This window comes from Sarcophilus harrisii, chromosome 5 (genome assembly GCF_902635505.1).
Source record: "Sarcophilus harrisii chromosome 5, mSarHar1.11, whole genome shotgun sequence".
NCBI lineage: Eukaryota > Metazoa > Chordata > Mammalia > Dasyuromorphia > Dasyuridae > Sarcophilus > Sarcophilus harrisii.
This window is the reverse complement of record NC_045430.1, coordinates 1,470,934-1,494,315: the sequence shown is the minus strand read 5'-3', so window position 1 is coordinate 1,494,315 and position 23,382 is coordinate 1,470,934. Positions and strand designations below refer to the sequence as shown.

The 23,382-nt window shown below is 52.6% G+C and overlaps 1 protein-coding gene across 1 annotated transcript in view; it reads right to left on the bottom strand.

The window, feature by feature from the left end:
* The window catches only part of WNT7B (Wnt family member 7B), a 79,813-nt gene that overhangs the window by 5,438 nt on the left and 50,993 nt on the right, over window positions 1–23,382 (bottom strand). Inside the window, exons 2-3 of the mRNA XM_031937839.1 lie at window positions 17,409–17,635; window positions 5,191–5,462 (exon numbers count right to left, since the gene is read on the bottom strand). Of these exons, the coding sequence (XP_031793699.1) occupies window positions 5,191–5,462; window positions 17,409–17,635 (499 nt within the window). The remainder of the gene's footprint in view (window positions 1–5,190; window positions 5,463–17,408; window positions 17,636–23,382) is intronic.

The following is a 23,382-nucleotide window of genomic DNA, read 5'->3' as shown; positions in this document are numbered from 1 at the left end:
TGGCCAGTTCAACTCTGAGGAGGCAGACAGGACTTCCTGTGTGAGCCGGCAGCATCCTTATCCTGCTCCATCCCACAATCCCAGGCAATGGAAGCCGGTAGTGGACTCAGACCCATCCCAACCCTGGGGAATGGGACAAGACTGAGAACCACCGGCCCGGCCCTCGACCTAAGCATGCCTGGAACCGAGAAGGTCAGAGCTCAAAGGGGCCTCAGGACAAAGTCAGAGCTGAGAGGGGTCTAACAACAATAATCATAAGCATTTCTGCGGTGCTTTAGGGTTTGCAAAGTGCTTTATGGGATCTCATTTTACCCTTAAAACAATTCTGGATCTGATTTTTCTTTTTCTTTCTTTTTTTTTAATAATTAGAACTTTTTATTGACAGAACATATGCCTGGGTAATTTTTTCCAACATTATTCCTTGCACTCACTTCTGTTCCGACTTTTCCCCTCCCTCCTTTCACCCTCTCCCCTAGATGGCAAGCAGTCCTATACATGTTAAAGGATCTGATTTTTCTTGTGCAGCATGATAATTGTGGAAATATATCTAGAAGAATTGAATATATTTAACAAATATTGATTACTTGTGTCTAGGGGGCTGGTGGGGGGAAGAGAGGGAGAAAAATTGGAATCAAGGTTTTGCAAAAGGGAATATTAAAAACTATCATATATTTTGAAATTTTTAAAAAAGCTATTATTTTAAAAGTTCTGGGAGATAGGTGTTATTTTATTTCTAGACAAGTTAAGTGACTTGCCCAAGATCACACAACTAGTAAGTATCTGAGGCTGAATTTCCATTCCTATCTTCCTGACTCCTGGTCCTGAAAGAGACCTCAGAGATCAAATGACCCAATTACCTTATTTTACAGAGGAAGAAATTGTAAAATGGAATGCTGTCCCTCTTCCTTCTTCTTTGAGGGAGTGGACTTGCCTAAGGTCACACAACTCCTGGATTTAGCTATTTAGATTATGAAGTTTCTGCAAGATCCTGCACTGAAGAGAGACATGGTTAGCACCATGCCTGAGTGAACCACTCTTGTCACTATCATGGCATAAGTTTGGGCAGGGGCTGCAGACTCCCCGAAAGCCTCCTGCCCAGAGGCAAACTCAACATGGTTTTCTGGGCTTAAGAAAAAAGACAGGACAAAATGCCCCTCTAGTCTGAGCCATCTGGAAGCCCCCATGTGGCCACACAGCCAGCCTAGCTTGGGGAAGAGAGCACTGGGTTTGGAGATGATATGACCTGTTATAAAGTCTCAGCCATTGGGTGTCCTCAGGCTCCAGATCAGATGATATGAGCTCTAGCTCCAGGACCATGGTCTGAACTGGTCTGGACAAATCCTCGGGGCTGGCAGGCAGCAGCACTGAGATCACTATCTGCCGTCACTGACTCAGCCTTCTGGGCAGCTTCCGTCTCAGTTTCTCCACTTTGCTTTCTTTTCATCACTCTCACGCATGGGGATGAATGCCTGCTCTCTATTCATATTCTCATTCTCTCTCTCTCTCTCTCTCTCTCTCTCTCTCTCTCTCTTTCTGTTTTTTCTCTCTATGTCTTTCTCTGTCTCTCTGTCTCTTCTTTTCTCTTCTCTCTCTCTCTCTCTGTTTTTTCCTCTCTGTGTCTTTCTCTGTCTCTTCTCTTCTCTTCTCTCTCTCTGTCTCTCTCTCTCTTTCTCTGTCTCTCTCTGTTTCTGTCTTTCTCTCTGTCTCTGTCTTTTTGTACGTCTGTCTTTGGGAGACACAACTCGTATATCTGTCTCTTTCTCTCTCCCCACCACACCACCTCGACCTTCAAATGCACATTTCCAGCAAGCAGGAAACCCAGCAGATAAAAGTGATTGGGCAGCCCAGGCCCGAGCAGGAGCCCAGTCTGGCTGGGTAGTGGGTTGGGAGAGTAGTTTGGGCAAGAATCTCCCCATGAAGTGATCACAGACTCCAAGAATGCCCGGTGCCCTTTCCCTATAGCTTTCATGATGAGGGCTCTGGGCCTGGGGCTGTTTTGGACATGACTGAAAATGACAGGATGATTAGGTTTCAAGCTGGAGATTTCCTTATCCAGTCCCCACCACCTTACAGTCCAAAGATGGGGAGGCGGTGGATGTGGATTTTAGGAAATGGGGCAATGTCTATTGAGCCCTTTCCTGGCTTCTACCCCTTGTTCTTGGCCGAAAACAACTCAGCATCTTCCAGGTCCAATTCTAGTGAGTTAGTGGGAGACTGGGCAGTCATTCTCCTTCTTTTAGGCCTCAGTTTCTCAGTCTGTCATATGAGGAGTGGAGTTGACTAGAACATCTCTAAGACTCTTCTCAACGATGTGGTTCTGATGGGATCTTCCCCCACATTTCTTCTATTCAGCCAGCATTCCCTGGGCAGGTGGAAAGTCTGGCTCAACCTCTCTGGGCCATTCAGAGACAAGCGGCCTCAGCTGCTTCCAGGGGAGCGCTCCAGATCTGTGTCTCTGACCCACCTTTTCCCATCCTGCTTGGTTCAGGGAAGGCAGCTGAGAAATCTGCACCCCAGAGCAAACCTTCGTTCCTAATTCAAATTCAAAACTTGGGGAGCAGAACTCCTTCGGTCTCCCAGGAGAGTGGGAAGTCCAGCTGCCCTCTGCTGCCAATTCTTGAGTCTCCTGCACTGCCCTGCCTAGGGCCGCATGGAAGGTGGGATGAGAGTCCGTCACCCCGGAGGACAGCGGAGCCTGCAGAAGCGTGCTCAAGGTGGCAAGAGTGCCAGCCACCATCGTGGGCGAGTACAGGATGCAGCCCACCTCGCCCCTCTGCCCCTGGCCACCCATCTGACCTTTGGCAAACTGTCTTCCTCCCATTGGCCTCAGGTTTCTCATCTGTGAAATGGGCAATTGCACAAAATAACCTCTGTCTTATGAGGCCCTTTCACTTGTCAGTTTCCATGACCTTCACTGGACGGCTCCCCAAATTGAGCCGAGATTGGCAGGACAGGAAGAGTGGATGTTATGGAAGGAGGAAGGGGAAAGCAGGTCAGAGCCTGGGGTTCAGGGGAGAAGGCTGGGCTGGCAAGGCACCCCCAGTGCATGGTTGAAGACCCAGAACTGAGTATGGGCAGAAGGCACTAGGGATGAGAGGGGTAAGGAAAGGCATCAGTGCCCCTGCCAGGCTGGGACCACAGAGGGAGAGAGGAAAGAGAGAGGACAAAGGCCCATACATAGAAATAGGCTTATAACAGCTCTTCTGGTGGCGGCAAAGAACTGGGCACTCAAGGGATGGAGCAAGGTTAACCAAAGGAGTGCCAATCAATGGGTCGTGGTTAGCTAAAGGAATGACTTTCAATGGGGAACATGGTTAACCAAAGGGGTGCCAATCAATGAGATATGGTTAAGTAAAGGGATGGCCTTCAATGGAGCAAAGTTAACCAAAGGGATGCCAATCAATGGGGCATGGTTAACTGAAGGGATGCCCTTCAATGGGGCATGGTTAGCCAAAGGGAGGCTCTTCAGTGGGGCCTGGTTAACTAAAGGGGTGCCTGTCAAGGGGCATGGTTAGCCAAAAGGGTGCCCGTCAATAGCATGAGGTTAACCAGTGGGGTGTGGCGAAACCTGTTGTGCTTAGGAATGTGACAGAATATTGTTGGGCACCAAGAAATGACTACAGGTGTGGTTTCTGAGGAACCTCAGATTGGCAGGAACTGGCGCACAGTGAGGCGGTTAGACCCAGAGAACAATATCTGCAATAACCCAACAACACATACACAACCCAGCAGTGTTCTCAAAAACACAATGTACCCCATGAGGACGTGTCCTGAGAACAGGGGACGTCAGAGCTGGGAAAAGCCTAAGAATGTGAAGATAGAGACCTTGGAGATCACCTGGCACAGCCTCTCATTTTACAGGGAGGACCCCAAGAAGGGTGGTTTTTGCCAAGGCCAGAGCTCATAAGCAGCAGAGCCAGATCAGCGCCCAGGGGGATTTTGAGCCGCGCTTCCTCCTTGCCCAGTCTATCTGCCTCCAATGACTAAGGCAGTAGGGGGGCACATAGACAGCATCTGCCCTTGGAAATCTGGGGAAGCAGCGAAGCCCTTCCCACTGGGAGCTGGCTGGCCCAGGGCCCTCAGCCATCATCCTCTTCACAGGGACGTGGGCTGGAAGACTGGAGCTGTGCCACAATTTCATCAGGCTCTCTCAGAATCAGCTCCTTTCTTTTGTTTCCCCCCCCCCCCATTGTAGGGCCTCTCTCTCAGCTGGAGAAGACACGAGATCCCTACTGGGGAGAACTGGCACCTCAGAGATAGGTTCTGCCATTCACAGTGGGCAGTGCCCCAGAAGTAGGCGGCTTCTGGAGGGTGGCAGCTTGGGGGGGAGGTGGATGCCCACAGGCTTCCCTGGATCACTCCCAGGAGTGGGACTGGCTGAGCCTGGAATGGGGGTCTGCAGTGGGGAAGGGGATTGCCGGCTGCCTCGGAGCCCCTGAGACTCCATGGGTCAGAGGGGCGGCACTCTCAGGGCCCTGGGGGAAGCCCCAGGAGCAGCTTGGTGCCCTCAGACCCTGGCGACGGGCATAGGTAGTATTGATAAGCATTTATAGAGCATTTCTCGTTTTTAGAATGCCTCCCACAAGCTCACTGAAGGTACTATGATGAGATAATCAAGGCTGGGGGGATTCGGGGCTGGCCCAGGGTGCACAGTTTGTGTTCAAAGGTAAGCCAGAGAGGACCTAAGGCCAGCACTCCCCAGCCTACATCAGCGAGGAGCTTGCTCTGCCCAGAGAGGCGGGCGGGCAAAGCCTTGTGCTCCTGAGGGGGTGGGAAGCCCGTCTTTCTGGGAGCCTGCTCTGAATCCCAGCATGCTCCTGGCCACTTGTGGGAGCCGGACAAGTCTCTCCCTTTCCATAAAATGGGAGGATTGGAGGCGACCGTGAGGCAGGCCCTTCCAGCTCTGGCATTCCCCGGGAAGTATTCTCCAAAGAATTAAGCTGAATACTCTCCTCTAGGGTGGTGGAAAGTGTGAGGGTGTAGTAGTGGAAAGTGTGGGGGCAGAGACTGCCTAAATCTTGTATTAACAGGTGCTTAATAAATGCTTGTGGATCCCTGGCTGACTCCACCTCATGGGCTTCGGTACTGAAGTGACTGGCAGGCCGGGCACCCGGCTGGTACAGTTAAGATGGGGTGGCCCGGTCTGGCCCCCAGCCCCAGGGCCCCCACCCAGATCCCCAGGATAGTCACCTTTCTCCCAGCTTCATTGTTGTGCAGGTTCATGAGCCGCCTGGCGTTCTTCTTGATCTCGCGGGCATCGACGAAGCGCCTGGAGAACTCGATGCCGTAGCGGACGTCGGCCGAGCAGCCTCCCCACTTCCAGCCCTCCTCCTGGTTGTAGTAGCCCTGCTTCTCTCTGTCACAGCCACAGTTGCTCAGGTTGCCCTGGCTGCAGGCCGCGGTGACGGCGTGGGCAACGCCGGCAGCCGTGATGGCGTAAGTGAAGGCAGCTTCCCGGCTCCCTGCAAACGAGAGAAAGGAGGGATGAGGCCGGGCTGCTGGCCAGGGCCCTCGGACACACACCAGCCCAGAGCCTCTGAGGTGCTGGCTCTGCCTCTAGCACAGCCCGGCCCTTCTCCGGGAGCCACGATGGTTCCGACCCTTCAAGGAGCCTCCCAGCTGGGAGGCCCCAAGGTCACTTCCAGATCGGACGCTCCGGAATCCAGGGGCTCCATGCTCTCCAGTGCACGGATCGGGTCCCAGCTTGCCTGGTCTCCCATCCCCAGGACGCCCCTCCTCTCCCCTTCCTCAGGAGGGTCTTCCTGCCATGCTCCTGTCTGTGTCCGGTTTGTGCAGGGCCCAGGGCATGGCCTCTGGGGACCTCTTAAGGCAGGGTCTGGGTTTTGTCTTTCTTTGTATTTCCAATTAATAAATCAACATTTTAAAGCACTTACTATGTGCCTTCCAAGCCAGGCACTGTACAAATATACTCATTTGGTTCTGATAGCAACCCTGGGAGGAAGCTGCTATTATCACCCTCATGCATGAAGGAACCAAAGTAAACGGAAGCAAGGGACTTGCTCAGAGTCCCACAGCTACTCAGCATCTGATTCTAGATTAGAATTCTGGTTTCTCTGAGTCTGGGCCCAGCATTGGATCCATGGAGCCACCTCGCTGCCTCCTCTGTCTGCTTAGCTGTCTCTCAGTCACAAATCAAGTAAATCAACATTTATTAAGCACCCACTGTTTACCCGGCACTGGTCACGGCCTGACAGGGCAAAGAGAGGATATTGGCCAGTCCGGAGAGACTCAGGAGGGAGGAAGTCCTTCCAACCAGGGCAGCCAGCCCTCACCATCTTAGGCAAAGCTGCCGGGGGCCAGTCTGCCTGCCGGGAATCCCCCTCAGTCCACCCCCACCTACCTTTCCACTCTATCTACACCTTACTCCCCAACATATGGCCTCCCACCCAGTGACCCTGACCTATGAACAAGACTCTCCAATCTTTCTGTTCTGGAAATCCTCTCTGGCCGTCCCCCATCCCAGACCCAGAAGGCTCGCTTCCTCTGTTCCTACACTGACCTCCTAGCCCCTTTCAGGTCCCAGCTAACCCCCCCCCCACTTCTGCAGGAAGCCTTCCCCGGCTCCCCTAATCCCCATGCTTTCTCTATGCTAACGATTTCCTGTTTATTCTGCACGAAGCTTGCTCGCTGTGCATCTTTGTCAGTTGTTCCACCCATTGGATGATGTTCTCGAGAGCAGAGAATTTTGCCTTTCTTTGTCTCAATAGTGTTTAGTGTGGTGCCTGGCACGTAGTAGGTGCTTAATGAATGCCGATTGACTGATTGGCAGTTCCAGTGCCCTGGACACTTTATAGCCCAACACATGAATTAAAATGCTCATAGTGGGTCAGATGGATGGCCGAGGAGCTAGGGACCATCCAGCTAAGCTAGAACATGGTTCCTGCTTTTACAGAGTCATGAGATCGGAGGACTGAGACCTTCTCATTCTGCAGAGGAGGAAACTGAGGCCTGTTCTATATCTGGAGTTAGAATAGGGAGCAAAGAGCAAAGGTTGCAAGGAGCCCAAACACAGGAAACAAGCCTTCCCCTGGCTGGGAAACAGTCACACACACACACTCATGTGCACACACAGACAGACACGCACACAGGATCACAATATACACAGGCACACACGTACATCCATGTGCACGTAGGAATACGTGTGTGTGATAGGATGGAGACAAAGACAGAGGGAGCATGGACCACGGGCGTAGCTGCCTCTGAATCAGGTCACAGGGACCCAGGGAGAGCTTATCCAATTTGAGCTTCGTTTAATTTAATTGATGTGGGACCACCAGGACAGCACGGCTTTGAGTCGTTCTTGGGAGAAACGAACTCAGCCTGGCAGAAGTAGTCCCCAAATCAAAGCACTAAAGGATCGTGGGTATGACAGAGCCCTGGCCTGAGCTTTGGTATCTGCCTCAGACATACATGAACCTCACGCTTTCCTTTAGGTCAAATGGAAATGCTGTCTAGTCTCTCCCAGCCCTGACACCCCCGGTTCTAAACTCTCTCCCAAATCTGGCATCCCCTCTTCTAAGGGCCCTATCACAATGACTTGCTCAGGGTCACTCAGCTCATCAGACCTGGGAATTCTCTAGAGAAGGGGCTCTGTGACCTTGAAAACAGGAACATCTCTGTTCTCACTGAGTGTCACATCCCTTGCCCAGAGGTATCTGAGGGGCCTTCCTAGTCTCATGCTCTGGGGCGGGGTGCTGGCCTGTCCTCTGGGTTCTGGTCCCCCCTTATGTGGTGATGTCCCCTGGGATGCTGGGCTCCCTTCTCCCCTGCTGAGGAGCCGGGACACAGTGTGTGCACATGTGAGCCTTCCCCGCCATGGTCCCCTGAGCCCACGGCCTCCTCTTCCTGTCAGGCAGGTTTGGGTGGATGGCATTCGTTCCCCTCATTCCAATGCACTCCCCAGGCATGGAGGTGCAAGCTCAATGTGAAGTGAATCCAACTGCCTGTGGAAACAGTGCGCTGGCTGCGGTCAGCTGCCCCAGCCCCGGCCACACCTGTCTGTCTGTCTGTCCGGGACTCTGGGGAGAGAAAAGGAAATGCTTGGAGGGCCTGGGATCCTCCCCCGGGGATCCTAGATCTTCACCCCGCATAAAGCACCAAATCCAGGGCCCTCATTTCCTGCTTTCAGGGAAAGGGAGATAGAGGGGCAGAGGTCAAACAGATAGGAACAGAAAGAGAGAAGAAAGGAGAGGGGAAGTGGAAGGGCCAAAGAAGTGGGCTGGCTGTGGGCTTTGTAGACAGACCAAAGGGTCTGGCTCTTTGCCCTTTTCCTTGCCTTCTCTCCCAGTCACCCCCAAGCTGGCCCTTGAGACCACCAGTCATTGAGCTCATTCTTGTCTTCCTAAGGCCTGAGGATCACATTCAGTCTTCTCCACTTCCCACAATGAATCCAGAGCTAGGGAGGGATCTGGGGGACTCAGTGCTTGGGGTGCTAGGCCTGGAGTCAGGGAGACCAGAGGGCTAATCTGGCCTCAAACATTATGTCAGCCCTGGCAAATCATTTAGCTTCTGACTGCCTCCCTGTCCCCAACTGTGCAAGAGATACCACAATAGCACCTGTAATGTGGGCACCAAATGAGCCAATTAGTAGTGTTAGGAATGGGCCTGGCATATGGTGGGCACTCAATAAATGCTTGTTTTTTCCACCTTTCCTTCCCTCCCTCCTTTCCTTCTTCCCCTCTTTCCTTCCTTTCTCCCTCCCTTTCTCCTTTCTTCTCTCCCTCCTTCCCTTCCTTTCTTCCCTCTCTCCCTCCTCCCTCCCTCCTTCCCTCCCTCCCTCCTTCCTTCCTTCTTTCCTTCCTTCTTTCCTTCCTTCCTTCCTTCCTTTTCCTTCCTTCCTTCCTTCCTTCCTTCCTTCCTTCCTTCCTTCCTTCCTTCCTTCCTTCCTTCCTTTCTTCCTTCCTCCTCTCCCTCCCTCCTTCCCTTAGCTTCTTCCACTCTCAGTCAGAGCAGCTATCCAATAGAAGAGCACATGAGCTTAGCCTTGAAGGATTCTAACAGCTCTGGAGGAGGAGAAGGGGGCAGTCATTCCAGATACTGCTCCCCAGGGGTGTGACTCAGGGTTCCTGAACAAAGACTTGGTGTCAGCTAATTAGTCTGAACTTGTAAAGAGGACTGACTCCCTCTGCCCAAGGGAATAGCTACCCCCCCACCCTGATCTCTAAGGCTGGATCAGACCTGAACCTTGACCTTCTGGGTCCTGACGCCCTTAGATTCATGGGCTTCTCCATCGGCCTGCATACCCTGCCCAGCCCTGTCCTTCTGGGATCACCACATTGAATTAAAATCATTTATTTATGAATCCCCTGTACGTCCAGGGCCCTGTGCTCAATTCTGGAGAGAAAGGGGTGAGTCTTATCCTGAAGGAGCTTGCAAGTGACCCATGATGGTATCCTAAGGGCGGGGAGAGGGAGATACAGAAAGAGGAAGTTAGGAAAAACACAGAAAAGTTAGGAAAGAGAGTTAGGGAAAGAGAAGGAGGAGGAAAAGGAGATAGAATGATGGATGGGGAGGCATCTATACAGAAAGAGACAGACACTGGGAGACAGAGACAGAGAGAGTGTGCAAAGGGACGATTCTATAAATCAGAAACCGGAAAAAGGCAATTGGGCAGAGTCTCAAGGGGAACGATATGGACCGGCTTCCATTTTGGCTTCTAGCCTGGAAGACTGTAGTGGGAAGATGCTTTATAATTCTCAGTGGGCTACGGGCAGAAGAATCCCCACCACTACCACCATTGCCGCCACCACCACTGCTACTGTTGCTGCTCCTACTAGTCTAACTGTTGCCGTCCCTGTTAGTCCTACAGTTGCCACTCCTACTAGTCCTACTCTTGCTGTTGACTACTGCTGTTCCCTCTATCACTGCTGCTACTTATTGCTCCTGTTACTACTGCTACTGACTGCTGCTGCTGCTCCCACTCTTACTCTTGCTACTTTTGCTGACTACTGTTGCTGTTCCCACTCTTACTCTTGCTACTGTTGCTGACTACTGCTGCTGCTTGTTATACTGCTGCTGCTCCCCATCTTATTATTACTGCTTCTGACTGCTGCTGCTACCACTATTACTATTGCTACTTTTGCTGACTACTGTTGCTGTTCTCACTATTACTCTTGCTACTGTTGCTGACGACTGCTGCAGCTCCCACTATTACTACTGCGGTAGCTGCTGCTCCCACTATTACTATTGCTCCTGTTGCTGACTGTTGCAGCTGCTCCTCCCACAATTCCTCCTGCTGCCGCTGACTGCTGCTGACTGCTGTCGTTAGTACTATTAATTACTACGCTACATCTTGAACTTAGCACCAAGTTTTCCCTTCCACACTTTGCCTTCCACACCTTTGATCTGCACCAGAGCAGCTCCGTGATATAACGTCGTTGGCTCAGGTCAGGAAGACCTAAATACGGGTCCAGTACCCACTAATAAACAATTATATAGCACTTACTATGTGCTTTTCTAAAGATTTTCTCATTTGATGATCACTATGACCCTTCAAGATGGGAGCTAATATTTTTACAAGAGCCATTTTTTATGTCCTCTCCTTCCACATCAGTCTTTGTGCCTCTCTCAAATTAGGCTCATAATGAATGTGGGACTCGGGCCAGTGTGGAGTGGGCAGAGACTCCCAGAATGGCAGCTGAGTGGCCCCGGGAATCCTTGGGGGGACTTTTCCAGCTCCAATTACTGTTGGAGTTGGAGACTGGCTGATCTGAGCCTTTCATCAGACAAGAAAACCGAGGCACAGGGATGGTGAGATGCCCGGCTAGTTCCCACCGAGGGCCTTGGACTTCCAGGCCAGGCCCCTTAGCACAGTCCCACTTTGTGCCTTCCCTGTGCCCGGAGCAGATCCCAGCAATCTTTTTATAGTCTCGGGGTGTCATGGAGATAGGACACAAGTTCCTGCAGGGAGCCGAGAGGAGGGCCTCCGGGCCAGCTGCCCTGATTAAGCTTGAGTCAGTGTCTCCAACATAAGCCCTCCTATTATGTGATTATAAATACAGGATCATAAAAAGTCACACCACGTTCAAACACGCCAGGCCTCCTGGCAGCTCCCGAGTCATTTGTTTTTAATTAGTTGGGTGCATTCAAACCACACCAGCAACGGGGAGCTCCCAGGATCCTGGAGCCACAGAATGGCGGAGCTGGGAGGGGCCTTAGCCCAGAGAATGTTGGATGCAAGAGGGGTCTTAGAACAGGGGATGTTGGAGCTGGAGGGGGCTTAGAACAGGGGATGTCAGAGCTGGGAAGGGCCTTTGAATAGGGGAGGTCAGAGAGGGAGGAGCCTCAAAACAGGGAATGTCAGAGCTGGGAGGGGCCTTAAACCAGGGGATGTCAGAGCTTGGAAGGGTCAATCTCATCTTAAAGAGATACCCAGATCTAGAGAGAGTGTCGGTTGCCCAAGATCAGCAAGCCAGATTCCCTGGCATGGCCCCCAGAGCTGCTGCCAATCATTCCTGTGCCAAGTACTGGAGAAGCTGGGTCATCTTCCCTTAACGTGGTCTGCCTCCTAAGGACAGTCCTAGCTCGAGCTGTCCCGGCCCCTCTGAGAACCGCAAGCACTTTTAAGGGACCTGACTTCTGTTCTTTACAGACAGAAGACTGACCCAAAGACAGTCAGTGATGGAGGAACTGTTCTAGGAAGGAGAAAGAGCAGGAATTCGAACTTCTGTTTTACCGGTGGGAAAGCTGAGGTCCAAAGGAGAAACGTGGACCCAGAGGGAGAAGGGGGAAAAGTGTCCTGGATTGGGGGGGAGGCTTGACTTTGCTACCCCTCCCAATCTGACTTGTGGTGACGTACTTAAATCTCCCAGCCAGGGAGAAACGGGGCTGGGGCCCTGCCTGAGCCTGTAGGCCCAGGACTTTCTCCCTGAGTCCGGGGGCCCTTCGTGGAGGGGATTTCTGTGGAACACAACCCAAGAGGGGCCGGGGGGGGGGCAGAAAGAGCCTGATCCTGGGAGAGCAGCCTGATTTTCCAGGAGGGTTCCTCGAGAGTTCCCCTCCCCTCCAGCCCCAGAGATCGAAAGGCTGCTTACAGCTGCCCGCTCTGTGGCCACCGAGCAGTGCCCAGCCTGTTAACCTCTCGGGATCACCTGCTGGGAGAGCATTAGCAGCTAAGCTCTCAATGCCAGGATGTAGGAGGCCGGCTCTGCATGGGGGGAGGCTGGGGGATGGGGACTGCGGCGGTGACCCAAGCTAGACTAGAATGCAGGGAGTGGGCACGAGCTCAGCCAGAGCCCTCCAAACTTGGCTGGGGTCGGGAGGCCGGCAAGCTCTGTGGATGCCCATAACATATGGAACCCAAATGAGCCGCTTCCCTACCCTCCACCCCCCCTTTCAAAAAGGGCCGATAACCCCCAGCCCTGGACCTGGCAGGGCTGGTAAGAGTCGGGGCCCGAGCCAAATCACCGTGTCAGAGCTGGGGCATGGAGGGGGTGCTGAGAACGTGAGATGGCAGGGTTGAGACAGGCTCTACAACTTAAGGCAGGATTGGAAGAAGCCGATCCCTCTCCAGTCGCTGGCAGAGGAGGAGCCAGACCAGCGTTTATAATTTGCTCCCGCTCCCACACAGACTGGCCGTGAGAGGAGACACGAGCCCAGGGAGCGAGACCCCGGTGGCGGCATCTCGGGCACCAGAAAGTCAGAGGGAGGGAGGCGGCAAGCCTGCGCCCTGGATCCCCAGCTTCTGCCCTCCCTTCCACGCTCCCGACACTCTATCCCTGTGACTCAGCACACACAGGTGTCCCGGGGGCCAGGGTCTGTTCTCAGGCTTCCCCGGGCATCAGGTGGGGGTTGGGGCATGAACGCTGCCATCCCAAGCCAAGGTGGGCAGGGCACCCGCACGCGCTCTGGGCTGCCTGGGGCTCAGAGGCAGCTCCAGACTTGATGGGGATGACTCAGTGTTTATGAAGCAGTTGCTACTGGGGGAAAGGCTGCTCAGGGTAGCCTGGAATAGGGCCCACAGGGAAGGCCGGTGGGGGGACATTATTGGCCCTGCCGTCCACCTGCCTGCTGGATGACCTTGTCCAGCTCGAGGCTCCCCTGGGGCCCAAACCCTGTGATGCTGGGCTTAGGCACAGGCCCCTTCCTAATCTGCACAAGGTCATAGAGAGCGGCCTTCTTTATCAGCTCCCCCTTCTAGCCCAGCCCCTAGTGCTTGTGGGTAGAAGGGCCAGAAATCCAGGAGTCGTTTCAACTAAGCTGACCCAAATCCCCTCCTCTTCACCCTCCAAAGTGTCCAGTTCATCTGCCACTCCTCGGCTGTGTGGTCCTGGGTAAGTCAGCCACACGGGGATGATAATTCCGACCCCACTCTCGCTCAGGCTGTGGCCAGGGTTGACTGAGGGATGGGTGTGAGCAGGAAACAGCAGTGCCCAGGTGTGAGGGGCAGGACACTGCCTGATTGACCACCCTCTCCCCCTGTACCCCGAGGCAGGGTCTCAAAGCCTCAGTTTACTCGACTGCAGTGTGCTCCCCGATGCTGAAGGGGCTCCCAGCTCTGCCATTCTGAGCTGCTCAGAATTTGCCGCCACCTTATTTACCTCCTGATTTTTGCATCGGATTAAAAGCTCCCATAAAGGTTGGGTCAGGAAAACACAAGCTGAGAGGGGGAGAACCACCTGGAACTGCAAATGGGGTCTGGTCAGGACTCCAACGGGCGGAGTCAGCCCCCCAGCACGGCCGCTAGCAGACTCGGTGGGGGCACAGCCTGGCCAGCCCTGCCCCTCCCATCCCGCTCCACGTGAGCAGCAGGATTAGCGTCTCCTATGCCCGGTCATGTCTGCAGCAGCCACATGATGGGTGCAGCCCAGGGTACCCCGTGGGAGGAAGGGCAGGGAAGTCAGCAGGCCCCTCTCTTCTGGACCGGGGAGAGGGAAGAGCCCCTCCCCAGCTCGTGGCAGCTCCAGAAGGAGACTGGGGCCTGGCAGGCCCCCTGTCAGCCACTCAGCAGCCACAGAGCTTCCGAGTCAGCCTCCAAGGAGGCTGGGAGGCCCCAGTAGGAGGCCAATGGAGCCCTGTAGGACCTCAAGTGCCAAGCAAGCTGCTAGGCCATAACCAGGCCTCGGGTCCAAGTCCTGATCACAAGCGGTGGGGGCCACAGGAAAGTCTGGTTTCCAAGCTCTGGACGGCAGTTCCAATTTCATCCAATCAGTCACACCTGGGTTACCTGCCCTCTCTGTCTGGATTTCACTAACTGCACAATGAAGCCCTAACTGACCTTTGTGTCCCATTTCTGCCCTTGATCCCAGGCCTGAGCCTTGTCCCCAGAGGCAGCCTGAGCCTCCACCGGGCCCCACCCAAGGCTAAGTCAGGAAATCCCAGCACCTCAGAACTGGAAGGGGCACAGGCGGCCTCCCCAAGCATCCCCTCTTCTCCATCACAGCCCCAACAGTGGGTCCTCCAGACCTGTTAGGAAGGCTTTCAGTGACGGGGAGATCACTACTTCCCCTGTGAGACAGCCCAGAGAATTCAGGCATTTTCCCTCACATGGAAGCCAGAAGCTTCGCCCCTCTCGGAGGCTGCTCCCAGGTCCCCTGGCCCTCCTCCCCCAGCCGGTCACCCCGGGCAGTGGCACGTTTGGAGAGCAGGCTGCCCAGGTCGGAGTCGGATGCTCCAAAGCGGCCTGGCCAGGAAAGGTACCCCGAGGTGATCACGTCCTTAACCCCACTGCACTCTGGCAGCCTGAGCCCCCTCACCCGGCCCTTTATTTTACAGAAGCAGAACCGAGGCCCAGAAGAGCTGTGCTCTGCCCCACAAACAGGCCGGGCCCTGCTGCTGCTCTGTCCTTGCTCTCCCCGGCAGGCCCAGGCTCCAGCAGTTATCCTGGGTCTCCTGGAGGCGACTGCTGTGAAAGTCCCGATTGTTTAACAGCCCAAGATTGTCAGAGCCCACCTTGGACATTTAAGGGAGGGGGTTCTAGGTCTGAGGCTCCGCCCCCACCCCCATCCTGACATCGGGGGTCCTTGGCTCCCCTGAGCTCTGTATCCCATTGTCCCAGCTGCTGGTGCAGGAATTGGAACGTTGTCCTGAGAGAAGGTTTGGGGTGACTGGTCACAGGGTTAGGGAAAACCACTGGACTTGGAAGCATCAGAAGAGATCCGCCTGGGAATTTAGTTCCTTGATAGCTTTGTGCCCCAGGATTGAATCTCTTGCCTACTCCAAGCCTCAGTTTCCCCACCTGTAAAATGGTCCTAATAATGCTGGGAATATAATGGCTGAAGGACGAATCTGAAGACGCTCGCCCGACGGCCTCTGCTGTGGATCTCACTTGGACCGTGTGCCTTGGAGCCCTCCGTGGGTCTGTAGCTGTGCCCCCTGCCCTGGCCCGGTGACCCTTGATAAGTGCCCAGAATTGGGGAAATCGGAAGAGACCGAAGGGGTTCACTTGAGCGAGCCTCGGCTCCGAGGAGGGGAGGTGGAGGCCCATACAAATCGGGCCTTGGGAAGGTCACCAGCTGACCAGGGTAACCTCAGGCTCCTGGCTGGCTCGGGCCTTACCTCACATCTAATGCCTGGCCAAGGCTTCCAGGTGGTCCCTGATGTGGCAATCAGAGTCGGGGGTTCCCCCAGCAGCCACAGTCCAGACAGGAAACCAGAGACAGTGGGTGGCCAAGGTGGGTGGGGAAGAGGCCCCGGGAGCCAGCGCCGGGATCGAGGCCGCCCTTGGGCCCCACATGGGGAGGGGAGCCAAGAGGAGCCGAGCAGCCCACGTCACCCGCTGGCTTCTCCGCTCCTCTGCAGAAGTGCCCCCAAGCAGCCTGGCACAGGGTTTTCCCAAACCCACAGGGCATGGAAAGTTTACCCCACCCACAGCTTTTACATCGATCAGGCCGCCCACGTCCCGGGCTCCAAAGCTGCCTCTTCTCCCTCTCCTCTGACTCAGAGCCCGGGAGCTACCAGGGACTGGGTAGAGCTAATTTGGCCCCCTTGTTTTTTTTTTATCAGTGGGGAAACTGAGGCCCAGAGAAGCCAGGGGCCTTGCTCTAGGAGTCATAGGCCTGGGTCTTGAAACCAGGTCTTCTGGGTCTAAATCCCAGGGTCTCCCCGCTACCCCGGACAATGGCTTCAGGAGCCAAGCTCTGGCAACTAGGGGCCGAATGAGGGAGACAGGCAGATGGTGATGATGGTCCTAAGGACAGCGGGCGCAGTCAGAGGAAGGACAGAGAGAGTGCGACATCTGACGTCCTGACCGGCCTCCCTGCCTCTAGTCTCTCCTGCCTTTGTCTCCGATCCCACCTTTACCAACCCACCAAAGTGAAATTAGGGTAAGAGGCAGGGAGTCTGGGTCTGACTACAACTATGTCACTCCCCTGTTCAAGAAACTCCTGTAGCTCACACAGACTCCTTTGTTTGACAGCTAGAGCCCTATGCTGTTTGGCCTCCACCCTACTTCCTTTCCAGCCTTGTTGAACGTCACTCACATGAAGACCCTCTCTTCCCCCCCCCCCCCACTCATTCACACGTGCTCATACACATACACACTCACACACAGCTGAGTAATTAACCTAAATAAATCTCAAAGCACCAGGCCCATCCGGACCCAGTCTCTGCTATAAATTCCCTACCAACGGGCACTTGGCTGCTGTGAAAACAGTAAAATTCCAGGCTACCCGGAGGGCTCGTCACCTACATCGTACCCGAGCCAGGACCCCCCGTCCGTGACGGGTCGTTCATCTGGCCCAAGACTGCCAATGGCTCCCCAGTGCTGGACAAATCACATGGGGACTGTATATAGATCTCCCACAAGAAGCCTCTGGGTCCTTTTTAGTGGACGTAGGAAGAAAAAGGAAGGAAAATGGCTTGGTCTTATTTCAATTGGAGAAAAAGAAGTGGGACATCAGTGTCTGATAGATGACTAACTGAATGATGGTTCCGATAAGTACAGGAAGTGGGACGGTGAGACGAGCATCTCAGTTACAAAACTATGGGGGACGGCTAACACGTTATTTGGGGAAATTAAGGAGCGGAGTGGTCTGGGCCAGTTCAATAAAGGAAGAAGTGAGACGATTTGTACATTATTTCAGTTCTATAACTAGGAGGTTTATAATTAATTTCAGTTACAGAATCGGGAGGGGAGCTGGGTAATGCATTATTTGAGCAGCAGAAATAGGGAGCTGAGTAGTTTGGATGTGGTTTTGTTTGAGAAATAAGACAATGGGATGGTCCGCGTATTGTTTGGATCACAGAATTATGCACCGGAATGGTTGGCAGCCGCGTTACTTAGATAAATAAGAGGGTGGGATTCGTGGCATATTATTTCAAGAGAAGTCAGAAGCAGGAAGGCTCTTGTCCCTCTATAGTCCATCCAGGCAAAAGGCCATTTCCCAGGTGGCCGGCCACCCACCTCCTCCCTCTCCATGATCTGGCTGACTTTCGAGAGCATCCCTTACCCACTCGAAGCTCTTGCCCAAAGACGGTCTTCTCGCCGAGCGCGGAGCAGTTCCATCGGCCGTAGCGGAACTGGTATTGGCACTCGTTGATCCCCATCTGTGCCCCTTCTCCGATCACGATGATGGCGTCGGGGCGACTCTGACAGATGGCTCGTTGTCGGGGGGCCAGGCCAGGGATCTTGTTGCAGATGATATTGGCTCCCAAAGCCACCACAGACGACAGAGCTCTGAGGGAGAGAGAGAGAAGACAAGGATAAGGACCTGCTTTCAGTTCAAGAGTCCGGGGCTCAGGGAGCAATGCTGAGCGATGGAGCCCCGCAGCCCCATATATATTTACATAATGATGGTTGTCACCAGGGCTGATTTCAGCCATAATTGCGTGTAGAGCAAAATTGGGAGGGGAGAGGGGTACAGCAACAGGACAGGAAGTAGGTGACTCTGAAGCAAGTATGCAGGAGAGGGCATTCCCTGGGAAGAGTTGGCAGAGCTAGGGTAACTCTAGCAAGAAGGGAGCACCCAGTGATTGGCCCCTAGCATGGTGACCAGGAACATTCCTGCCCATGCCATTGGAGGAACCAAAGATGAGACCAAGAAGCAACAGTGGGCATGAACGCAGCCCCCCCCACCTTTGCCCCCTCCATGAGGACTCTTTGCGGCAAATCCTTTATTGCTTCACACCAACTCCCCTTGGACTAGAGATTTTGCAGGTACTCAATGAAACCCTATAAAAATGAGCTCTTCCAAATCTAGACCTATCACGCGTAAAGAACCTTTGGGTGGACAAAGTCAAATGAACAGAGCTCTCACATCAAGTGGGGCCTCACAGGATGCATATGATGATAAGCTGGAAGTGAGGGTGTGGGGGATTGACAAGAACAGAAACTGAGAATTAGGGGGGGGGTGAAAGACCCTGTCAGAGAGTTAGAAGGATGCTTGGATTACAGATGATCCAATGGCAGCGCAAGGAGGGGCTTTAGAACATGGAACATCCCCGCTGGGAGGGACGTTCAGGATTGTGTGAGAAACAAAAGTAGTGTTTTTCCGTGAAGTGTGGGAAAGCAGGAGGTTTGGGAAATTCCCATAAGGAGGCAGACCTGTTTCTTTAGCATCACCAGGAATGGGTGAAAGCCAAGGCATTCCAGGTCTGGGCGGACACTCGCTGCCCACGCCCCCCCCCCTCCATCTGGCTGGCAGTGTCCCTAGAATCTCCAGCAGGCATAGCAGGGCAGTCACTGGCCCCCACACTGTTGTTGCCAGTGAACATCTGTGCCAGGAAGGGGAGGAGGGAATTTAATCCATTGTAATTGTAGCTCCTTGGAAAATGAATCCAGGAGGGAGGGGCCTGGGGAACCAAGGAGTAAAGCCGGGCCAGGCCTGACCCGACGCTCTTGGGCCACCTTCCTGAGGGCAAGGGGGCCCCGGAGGAGCCGTCTGGACCACCGCAGCCCAGCCTCCGTGTGCTTGGAATTTCCCAAATCTCTTGCTTTCCCACACCTGTTGGGGGAAGAAAACACTTCCCTGTTTCTCACAGAATCACCAAGACCTCACCCAGTTCTCAGAACCTAGTGTGTACAGAGCACTGCCCAGAAAGTAGATGGCACAAGCCGGATGCCCGTAATGTACAGGGTTACACGAAAGTGACTAAGAGAGCAGAGGGGCCCGTGGCAGGCATCCTGGAGGGCTTCGTGAAGCAGGTGCCATTGAGCCTGGGCTAAGAAAAGCAAAGCTGATTAGTCTGACCTCCCACAGTGGGCTGGCCATTGGATTTAATGGTGAGAAGAATTGGTGCTTTAATAATTAATAGCTATATAAAAATGAGCAAGTCTCCGTCATCTCCGTGTACCTCGGTTTCCTCAGCTGTAATAGGAGAAGTCCAAACATAACACTCTCTAAGAGTTTTCAAATCTAGAATTATTATCCAGTTAGCCTATGACCATGCCTTGTTCTGTAGAAGAGGAGCCCAAGGTCTAGAAAGAAGGACACTCTTACCCAGGATGACAGAAATATTAGCAGCAGAGACACACGATTTCACCCTCTACATCCTGGACCCCACTGTTCTGACTATCACACCAGTCCCAAGGCCTGTACCCGGTATTTGAAGCTCTTCACAATCTGGTTTAACTTTCCAGACTCACCTCATATTATTTCTTTCCACAGGCTCCTGGCTTAACCCCATAGAACAATCCACTGCTGCCCCCCTCCTCAGCTCCCTACAGTCAACTCAACTTAGACACCAACTCTGGGCAGGACTCAGAGCTGGGGTCCCAGAAACGGGAGACAGCCCCGGCCTCCATGGAGCCAAACTTCCACAGAAGGTAGTAGGGCAACACATCAGAGAATGGGAAATATCAGCCGGGCTTTTACAAAGATGATGAATCTGGGAGAGCCCCCGACTCTCTGGGTAGAGACTTTATTGCATGCCTCTGGAAAATGAGGAAAATGGATTAGATGGTTTGAAGACCCCAACCTACCTCCACAATTCTAAATTCTAATGTGTGGCCCCTCCCTGCTCTGTCATCCCCTGTTCTCAGGCCCCTCTCAACTTTGACATCCCCTGTTCTCAGGCCCCTCTCAACTTTGGCATCCCCTGTTCTCAGGTCCCTCTCAACTTTGGCATCCCCTATTCTCAGGCCCCTATCAATTTTGGCATCTCCTGTTCTAAGTCTCTTCCAGCTCTGACATCCTTTGATGGATATAATTATAAGACAAAGTTGGATGACTTTAGGAGAGGTATATTCACCCATCTAGAAAGCCCTCCTTCTGGTCAATCAGGTAACCCTCTGCTCTAAGGCCCAGTTTAGGGTCACCTCTCCTAGTAACCCTTTCCTCTCTGTACCTAATATATTATGGTTGATGTTGGATCAGAACCCCAGGCACCTTGAAGCTCATCTAATCATAGACTCTCAGAACCGAATGCAGCTTCCAGGAGAATATTGTCCATCCTAGACCCAAATGAGAATTGCCATTCATCCTTGGTTTGAAATCCTCCAACAGAGGGAAACCAATTTCTCTAAGGCCGCCCCTTTCATTTAACCCCCTTGGTGTAGGGGAGGAAATGGGCTGGTTCTGTAGAAGAGACACGTAGCTCCAAAGCAAAGACTCCGTCCCATTCTCTCGGCCGCCAGAACCAGGGAGGAAGCACGACTGAGCTGTGGGGGTAGGAAGCTGGCACTGGCTGCCGACGGCCTGAATAATGGCCCAACTATTTCTGGTTCTCTGAGATTGTCTGTAGGCAGATGATCAAAGCAGGCAGAGTTCAAGTCTCCACTCGGCCCCAAAGAAGTCTCTCCTGGCTCTCTTATACTCCCCCGCTTTCATGCCCTGAGAGCTTCACCTAAACTAGTCTTGATATTGTGGCTATAAAACTTAATATGTTCACAAGATAGAGGGTAAGCTAAGTAGGAGGCTCTCCTTGGTCGAACGCCACAGCTCTGGGGGGCCTGGTTCCTGTTCCCTCCCCAGGTGAATCTGGGTTTGTGTTTCTGTGAAACTCGTAGCTCTCTCTTGGATAGTCTCGTGTAGAGATCTGGCTGTGAGTTGCCTGAAGTCTTAGGTGCAGAGGATACTAAAGAGTTAAACAATGTTGATGATTCTGGATAATGAGATCAAGTCTGGCTGCTCCAAGTTTATTCTCAGGACTCTGAGAATTCCTTGTTTCCCGTCCTGGATATATGTATACTCAGTGTAGACTTGAGTCTGAGAGTTTTCAACCTAGGCTCCACAACACATACACATGCACTATCTATTTCTTTCTCCATCTCTCTTTTCTTTTATTCATCCATCTATCTACTTATCTCTCTATCTATCATTTATCGATCTATTTATCCATCTGGCTATCTATCACTGTAGGTCCATCTATCTGTCTGTCTAGCTATCATCCATCTGTCTGTATATCTCTCCATCTCTCCATCCATCTGTCTATCTCTGTCTGTCCATCCATCCATCCAGCCTGTATTGCAGAGCTCTTTACACACATATTCAACATGGCCTCCAAACAACCTCGTGGAGTAAATACTATGCCATTTGACAGAGGATCGCACTGAGGTTCAGAGGGATGAAGGCTAAAGTTTCTGAGCTGCACCTTGAAACCAGGAGAGTGACAGGAAGTGGTTTCTTGTGACGCCTCCTTTCATGTTGAACTAGACTTGAGTTTTCATGGAGTCGGTGATAGATGGAGGCCAATGAACCCTAGACTGAGAGTCCATTCCATGAGCCACTGCCGCTCTGTGTTGGAACTATAGTTGAGTCTCATTCTGTCTTTAGGCTTGGCTCCATTTTCTGTATGGTCACCGAAGGGGTTGAACCACAGGTCCCCAGAGTCCATTCCAGCCTGATTCTATGACACAGATCAATGTGGGCTGGAGAACTCAGGGAGGTTTCCGGGACAGGAAAACGAACTCGACCAGGTCTGAGTTCTCAGTATCTCTGATTAGTCTGAGGACAAAGCCCAGTTAGGCTCCTTCCAACCTCCCCCATTTGACTTGGGCCAAATCTTTTTCCTGTTTCCTTGTTTGTACAAAATGAAGTGAGGACTGGGTCATTTCTTGGTCCATTCTAGTCCCAACATTTCATGAAATGAAGACTTAGTTATGCAAGGGAAGGATGAAGAGACTGTGAAGTTTACCTGCTCCCAAGTCTCCTTAGGGGCAAGTATTAGAGTGTATCCCAATGAAGTCTCTCCCCTATCAACAGATTTTGCACCCTTAGTCATCTCATAAATAGTGATCGACTGATTGTGGAAGGGTCAGGGCTGAGCTGGTTGTCAAAGATGTCTCTAATCTCTACCCCCAGAAACCCAGGGCTGGCCTGGGGGACTACAGCATGAAGCCTCCACTCTAATAATGGGTGTGAGTATGGGTGTGGATGTACTAAAAGGTGGGTGGCTCCACCCCGAGACTTCTCATGGAAAATTTTCAAAGCAGACTCTATCACTCATCATTCAGAACCACAGGGCAGGGGCCATGGAAGAATGGGAAAATGATACAGAAAACTTTCCATCCTTCCACAGCACCACCCCTTGGTGACCTGGCCAGCATCTACCCCCACCACCCCCACAGGCTGTTCCATGAGAATATCTGTTCTGCCCTCATCCAGTCCCTTGAAAGCCAAGGTCAGCATTAATCCACAGGTGCAGGGAGTGCTCATATGCTCACTCAGCTTTGCCTTTTTTATCCAGCTGTCATGGAAAGAATCATGACAGCTGGGAATCAAGAGACCCGAGTTCAAGTCCCAACTCAGCTATTATCTAGCTTTATTATCCTGGGCAAGTTTATCCCTCTGGATAGAGCCTCAGTTTCTCATTTATAAAATGGAGATAATCCTTCCTGCCCAACCTCCCTTCTAGTATAATTATAATGGTGAGGATCAGATGAAAGCATGATGTAAAAAAGCTTCAAAACAGAAACTCAATGGATACTTTAATGAACTTATCAATGGCACAGAATTTCCTTAGTGGTGGTCCGCCCAACCCTAGCACAGAGTACAAAACTGTGTTTTGGATGATAGATTTGAAAATCATTGAGAGAGGGACAAAATTGAGCCCCTGTAGTCAGCATGGCACCTGTGACCAGCTGGCACAGGCTTAGAGAACTCAGCTTACCTCCATGCCATAGTGGGGCATCAGAAGAGATGATTATTTCATTATTGATACTGCGTATTAATAAATTAACAATATCCTGGGCAGGAGCAACTAGGTGGCATCAGCCCTGAAATCAGGAGGACCTGAGTTCAAATCTGGTCTCAGACACTTAACACTTCCCAGCTTTGTGACTCTGGGCAAGTCACTTAACCCCAATTGCCTAAGCCAAAAACAACAACAACAATATCCTGGGTGAGGGAAGAAAACAAATGTAGATACATTTACGCTTCTACCGTGGATAACAAGATGGATAAGGATCCTGGACAATCATCATGCCGCTTTTTGCCCAATGAATCTCTAAAGGATGGGTCAGGGCTGGTGGAATGTGATTGGCCC